The 7,398-nt window shown below is 47.1% G+C and overlaps 1 protein-coding gene across 1 annotated transcript in view; it reads right to left on the reverse strand.

The window, feature by feature from the left end:
- The window catches only part of PCP4 (Purkinje cell protein 4), a 63,945-nt gene extending 58,930 nt beyond the window's left edge, over positions 1–5,015 (reverse strand). Inside the window, exon 1 of the mRNA XM_032175231.2 lies at positions 4,885–5,015. Within this exon, the coding sequence (XP_032031122.1) occupies positions 4,885–4,893 (9 nt within the window). The 5' untranslated portion in view covers positions 4,894–5,015. The remainder of the gene's footprint in view (positions 1–4,884) is intronic.
- Between the last annotated feature and the right edge of the window lie 2,383 nt (positions 5,016–7,398).

Raw genomic sequence — 7,398 nt, forward strand, 5'->3', positions numbered from 1 at the left:
AATGAAAAGCCCCAGGCTTAGGTCCTGATATTATTTGTGCGTCCAAATAGTTCAACGTACCCAGTGGTCTAAGAACAGAAGGACCATAGACAAATTGTGAATGCCTTCCCCCCGATCACATCTCTAATGAAGCACTGAGAGTAGAAATTAGAATTTTTAAAAATAACGCAGGTCGGGTGCAGTGGCTCACACCTGTAATCCCAGCACTTTGGGAGGCCGAGGCAGGCGGATCACCTGAGGTCAGGAGTTCGACACCAGTCAGACCAATATGGCGAAGCCCCGTCTCTACTAAAACTACAAAAAATTAGCTGGGCGTGGTGGTAGGCGCCTATAGTCCCAGCGACTCAGGAGGGTGAGACAAGAGAATTGCTTGAACCTGGGAGGCAGAGGTTGCAGTGAGCCGAGATCGCGCTACTGCACTCCAGCCTGGGCAACAGAGGGAGACTCCATCTCAAATAAATAAGTAAATAAATAACACAAAGAATGTGCTCATCATAAGTTTAAGAAACTTTTCATTACAAAAACACATGTTTTATTTTCATCTTGATCGTACTACTTCACTAAACCTTTAATGAAATCAATAATGAGTCATTTATTTTCTTTTTGAAAAAAAAATATACATCTTGCATTGTGTCATTCTTAAAATTCAAAAGAGAAAACCTGAGACTTTTTAACCCCACAGCATTTCTTCATAAAATGCATGATTGGGGAAACAAGTTTTATGGCAACTCTTTGCAATCATTGGCCCTGGGAAACACATATTTGACCTCTTTTCTATTAGGAAAAGTTGAACTTCAAACCCAAATTGTAACTGGTGACTGTGTGGACTTAATATCCCCAGTTAGAGGAAAGACTATCTTTCATGGTGTTGCCCAATAAAACTAAAACTGATCTTGCTTGATCTGTCAGAGTCCTTGCTGCAGGTACACCCTCAAATGGGGTTATAATTACATAAGAAGTTGAATTGTCATTTGACCTTCTGTTGCTGGGTTTTGCAGACCATTTGCAAAACCCACATTTTACACAGTCACCCTCAGAATCTGTGCTTAACAACTGGTCTAAAATATACAGGTCCTTACAAATCTAATCACCCACCCATTAGCATCTATTTGAGTTTACCCTTACATCGTAAGAAGCTCAAAGCCATAATCTTTCTCTTCTTAGGATCTGTTTCGTTTTAACATTAGTCCCTCCACTGGGTAACCGTGATAATCAACTATGTAAGCCCAAAACCACTGTTGTATGCATGATATTTTTAAATCAGTGGCAAAACATTTTTTTTAATTCATGTTTTTTCCATGTCCTCACCTCACGAGTTAACTGCCTGTAGCCTCCCGTTTGCAATCTCTGTCAAGAAAAATGCCATTTACAGCTTTCTTCTTTCTTTAGAGATTATTGTACGTTTTAACGTATACATTAAGTTCGACATTGATTCTGTTTGGGTGCTAAGAACAGACATGTGTATCTAAAGATTTGCCCTTAAATGTCCTTGATGTTGTTCAAATCATGCGTTTGATGGGCATCGTCTTTCGCTGTGGCCAACGTCTAGATGAAAGAAAGAGCCACAGCCCTTGTACTGAGTTGCACTTTCCCATCCATCCACGCCAAAGCAGGAAAAGAGCCCAGCCCGTGACCGTGAAACTCGGGGTTACGAACAGGCTTTTCCCAAAGGGGTCTCAAGTCCAATTAATAGCTGTCATTTGATTACGTGACCTGGAACGTCTCCAACCCTCACCCTAAACAGGGCAAGGGTGTCACGTTTTTAAATTCACGCTCCAGATGTTTGTCCTTATGCCTTCCAACATTGCCCCTGGCTCTCCTAAATGAGTTCTTTTGAAAAGCAACTTAAAAATAGACACCTAAAGGAGAACATGGGACTGACTGTCATTCCAGGAACTCTTTTTTCAAAAGCTCTATTAAGTGACCAAACAAAGGTAGTCATTTTTCTTGTGCCTGGGTGAGTACGATGAGGGAGCAAGAATGCACCTTATAAACTGAGGCTGTGATGGTTAAGATTTCTGATCCAGCTGATAGACTGAAGCCTGCATTCTGATCCCTGCTACATTCTCTTCCAATTCATCTCATAGATTGCTCCAGGCACATGTGACATATTTTAATACCAAAATGTAAATCAGACACCCCCACAAACCACCTCCTCTCTCTCACATTACCCTAAATTTGGACTTTACTTTTCTCGCTGTAGTTTAGTTTCCTGAGCTGTTCTTTTCTATCACATGTCATTTCCCCTAAAAAGTGTTGTTACAGGAAATAAAGAAGACGTCCTGTTGTAAAGCTGCCCAGTTTAAAGCCAGTTCGAGGCTCCCTTTGCCACTCCATCTTTCCCTTAAAGGCGGGGAGGCCTGGAAGTGCAGAGCAGGCCCCGGGGAGTATATGACACTTTGGGGTCCTCTCCAGCCAGCAGGCTTGCCCACTGGCCCGGGTAAGCAGCTAATGAGCTCCGGAGCCTCTGCAGCAGGCACTCAGCCCTGGCACTGCAGCAGGCACTATCTGCCCACCAGACCCCAACCAACCCTAAGGTCAAGGAAAGTCCGGCAAAATCCATTGCTCTGGTTTTCTTTGGTAATTAGTCACACATGCAAGTAAATGATAATCTGAAAGCCATTTCTGCCTGAGAGTTATTGAAACTAGAAGCCACATTTAATTCATCCAACCAAAGAAACCCCTTGAGGGGTGCCGTGAAGGGGGAATCCAGTTCTCTACCCAGAAAGGAGCTTCTGTTCCACTTTATTAAATATTTTAAGCAGATTTGAGGTTTAGTCAAAGGACAAATTCCTGCTCTCCAAGGAGCACACACCCAGGAACTTGGAGATCAGCCAGGAGCGGTGGCCATGCTGGTGGTCAGAGGGAGGGGGCCTCATGTGATGTGAGGGGGAGAAGAGGGCAGGAGGGAGGACGTGGAGCAGGGAGCTGGGAGGGGTTTTGTGAGCAGCAAGGGGAGGCAGAAAAGTGGGATGTGCCTCTTGTGTGCTTTTATCCACATTAAAGGAACTAAGGCAAGAGCTCCACAAGAACCTGCAAATGTGTCTGGTAAGCGCCACGGCGGGGCGGTGACTACCGAGCTGCCCTGATTACCCGTTCAGCAGGAACCAGGCTGTGACCCTAATCACAGGTGAGCTCTGGAACACGCGCTCTCTCCCTGGAGACCCACACAGTTGAGTGGGCCCAGCAGAGCTGAGCCAGAATCCCAGGGTAGCTGGCTTGACCCGAGAGACCACCCCTCAGTGCTGTGCTGCTTTCTAAGTCCTTCTTCTATAGGAAGCTCTTATTGAATAAGTTGTATATCAAGAAAAACCACTCCACACAGCCATCCCTTCTTGTTGCAAGCAAGGTGAGCTGATGTGGACACAGGAGCTTCTGAAATATCTGTAGAGTCCAGCAGAAAGCCCCTCCTCCTAGCACGTGGGAAATGGAGGTCTCATCCTCATCATTCCATCTCTATTTCAGAGCCCCAACTTCTTTCTTTCTTTCTCCTCACCTCCCCTCTCCTCCTTCAGCCTCTGGCATCCCCGCTGTTCGGCAAATTCCACACACATTTAGACATCAAGATTCACCTGGCAGTCAACCACCCAGCATTGCAGCCCAAGTCTTGGCTCTACTGTTCTTTAGCTGGTGACCTCGAACCACTTGGTTCCCATCTCTGTATCTCAGCGTCCTCATCTGTCAGTTGGGAATAATAATGGTGCCCACTGCACAGAGTTGTTGAGAGGTTCAAAGAAGGTGACAGGTGCAGAGACAGCCTGACACTGTCAGCACACAGACCATTAGGCAAGTGTTAGCCGCTGTTATAGGTACCATTGATGGTGGTGGTGGGAGAATTCCCATCTTCCACACCACAGTTGGTCTCTCACTGCCTCAAACCCTTGGCTCTGTCCTAAACCCCGTTTCTAAGTTTTATAGTGCTTTGCTCTTCTTCTTGTCATGTTTACATCAAAAATCACCCATCAGAGAGATAAAAGCAGGGAGGAGACATTTTATTTCTGAAGTTGTTAATTTTACCCTAGACTTCCAAGAAAAGAATCATCCATCTGTCAAAAAGAGACAGAGAAGATAAAAGATCTTTAAAAGTAATTATTTAAGTGCCAACCAAGAGGAAATGAAAATGCATTTGGCTCGGCTATTGAGGTGAATTAGAGAATGGTGTTGTACCACCACTAATCTGCTTCATAGATGAGAAAAAAGGAGAAGATGATTTAAAAAAAAAAAAAGTGCTGTCAGTTGGCCCCAATAAAACACATTCTGTGTAAACATGTTTAGAGAAGTGACTTTGGATTTGCAAAAGTGTAGCTCCTCTTCTGCCGGGGCCGCCTCCGGTCTTAGAGCCACAGATCGATACACACGGATGTTTCCCAGCTCCTACTACTGTTTGCATTTCTTTCCCTGGTGCTCTGATTAACTGCAGGGGTAGTTTGTACAACCGAGCCATGAAATGCCACCCAACGGCCAGCCCTTTCCCCACCTTGTCCCCTTCCCTTCCAAGGCTTGTGTTCACCAGATGACCACCTGCCCAATCACATTCTGAAAGGTATCACCGCGGGAATCATGCAAAGACATGCATCTTCATAAGAGAATAAAACATTTGGCTTCCTCTTCTGAGCTCTAAAACCCAAAGCACTTTCCAAAGTCACAATTCAATCAGAAAGCAAACCTTTCTCTTCCTCAGGCTAATTGTAAAATTTGCAAACTTAACCAATTTCTGCACTTACCATTCAAAGAGATCAATCCTGTCAGTTCTCCAAGCAAATAATTACATGATTAATTTGTTCCTCAGCACTGCTAAGCCTCTCACATTTCCTGAGACTAAGCCTTCAGCCGAGGTCCCTCCTCACTCCTAAGTTTCCCTCTCCAGGTCGAAGCGTCACTCACCTCACTCATGTTGGCTCTAACTCAACAGCTCAGCCCCGCCGCTCAGCACAGAGAACACTGCTCAGGGGTCGCTGCTCCACCGGTTCTGGCTTTTCTCTTAAAAAGAGCTGCCCGGTGGCATCATGCCTCCCTGGAGCCAATGAGATGCATTCACCTGTCTGCAAGCCTGGCCGACATCTGAGAGCACCAGGGGCCACCTAGTGGTGCAAAAGAGAACGGCACGTTAGGTCGCTGCTCCAAATTCCGCCAGGATGGAAGGAAATGCTTCTTTAGGAAATGCTTCTAAAGGAAATGATTTCTTTAAAAAGTAATACGCTCCAGCCTGGGCAGCAGAACGAGACCCTGTCTCTTTAAAAAAAAAAAAGAAAGAAAAAGGTAAAAGCTAAAGTTTCAAAGATCATCACAGGGATGCCATTGTGCGTTTTTCAATGAGTGCAAGATTTACATGCATGAAAAATACCTTTCAAATGTCAGCGGGAAGGATTGTTTTTCTAAGGGAAGAGGAGCTCTGAAAATACCTGCGTGCCCTCTCACGCACTTTCAGGTTTTCCCAGGAGCTGGGTTTCCCTTGTCCTTTATAACACGAAACTCAGCCCAAGGACTTTAATATCTCTGCTGTCTCTCCCCCGTCCCAAATCTGTCGCCCTGCTTGTACCCTGAGCTGGAATGATGAGTAGATGGACTGGGACGTGGGAATGGGTCCCCACAACTTCAACAAAGGAGGCGAGCGGCTCCAGCAGCCTTGCTGATGTGCCCTCCTCACGACCACAGTGGGGCCAGGAAGGAGCCTGGACACTGGCCCTGGCCTGGTCGAAGCTCTCCTTGCCTTAGTCCTGTTCGCTTTTCTGGGAAGTGGTTCCATCCTTTGTTCAGTCCCAACATCGTGAGGCTCTGAAGAGTCTTCACGACTCCCCAGTTGAGTGGGCCCTCAACTGTCCCAAAAAAGCGTTGTGCAGACTGAAGGCACATTCACATCTGTTACTCTGCCAGTCCTGGTACAGGACTAAGGGGGTCTGGCGAGAAGATTGAAGCGTCTTGCGACCCGTCCCCAGTGCCCCTCGTCTCCCTGTGCAGAGCAGGCCACCATTCTCCAGCCCATCAATCCTCTCTCCTCAGCTCAGCAGCCCCACGCCCTCTGACCTGGACTGAGGTCAGGTCACCGATGCGACCACATCCTCAGGTCCACCTTGGACAGCAAGCAGAAGGCCATGCGCCCCCAAATGGGCACCGGCGAGCACAGGCTGCCCTCAGAGGCCATGGCCAGGAGTGCCAGCTGGTCAGCACCCTCGCCCACACTGTGGGAACACCAGCCAGCAAGACAGAGTCTCATACATGAGTTATTATAAAATAACCCATATTTCACAGATCAGTAGAAATGAACATTATATATATTATATAAAATATGTAAGTGTGTTATATTCATTTACTTTTATATGTATATAAATTATTTATTTACATATCCTGACCACACAAATCATTTGTAAACTAATAACGGCAGCATCCTCCTTCTCCTCTCACTCCCCTTCTCCTCCTTGCCCCCAATGCCACGCTTGGGAAGGCCCACGTGAGATGCCTTTAGGGCTGCGCAGGTGGTTAGTAGTGGGAGAGGAGGAGAAGGAGGGCAGGGTGAGGAACCGGAGCCATAGTGTCATCTGCGATGTATGACAGATCAACAGATTTGAAGAAGGGTGCTTGCTTATCTATACTAGGAGACGCTTGTGATTTCTCAGGGGCAAAAACCACACCCTTCCCAGGAGACTCCTGCCCTATTGGGGGCTGGAGCCCCCACAGCCTGGAGGAGTAGAAGGGGCCTCCCAGTGGCAGCCTCCATGGGGTCCCTGCTGTGGTCCTCCAGGCTGTGCAGAGGGCACGTGGAGAATCAGCCTGTGCTCTGCTGGCTGGCTCTGGAGCAGACCTGCATTTTCTAACAACACAAAGATACATCAAGGGCTGCAGCAGCCTGGGCTTGGCAGCACAGCAGTTAGTGCTGAGGCTCCAAGTAGAGGGGCAGGATTGCAGGTGCAGGGCTGGGCTGAGGCTTTGCTAGGTAGACTCAGCAATTCTTTGGGACCAACCAAGAGACTATGAAGACTATTGGGGAGAGGATGGGTTATGGTCTGAGCTGACTGCCTTCCTCCAGAATTCATACATTCAAGTCCTAACCCTCGATATCTCAAAATGTGACCTTATTTGGAGATAAGGTCTTTAAAGATGTGATTAAGTTAAAACAAGGTCACTAGGGTGGGCCCTAATCCAATAGGACTGGTGTCCTTATAAGAAGAATAGATTAGGGCACAGGCACTGGCAGAGGGACAACGCTGTGAGGATACAGGGAGATGGCGGCATCTACAAGCAAAGGAGAGAGGTCTCAGAGGAACCAACCGTGCTGCCCCTTGACCTCACACTTTCAGCCTCCAGAACTGCCAGGGGATACATTTCGGTTGCTTAAGCCACGCAGTCTTGGTACTTGATTCTGGTAACCACAGGAAACGAACACAGATGCCATCACAAGCA

The sequence above is a fragment of the Hylobates moloch genome, unplaced genomic scaffold (assembly GCF_009828535.3).
Source record: "Hylobates moloch isolate HMO894 unplaced genomic scaffold, HMol_V3 SCAFFOLD_14, whole genome shotgun sequence".
Classification (NCBI taxonomy): Eukaryota; Metazoa; Chordata; class Mammalia; order Primates; family Hylobatidae; genus Hylobates; species Hylobates moloch.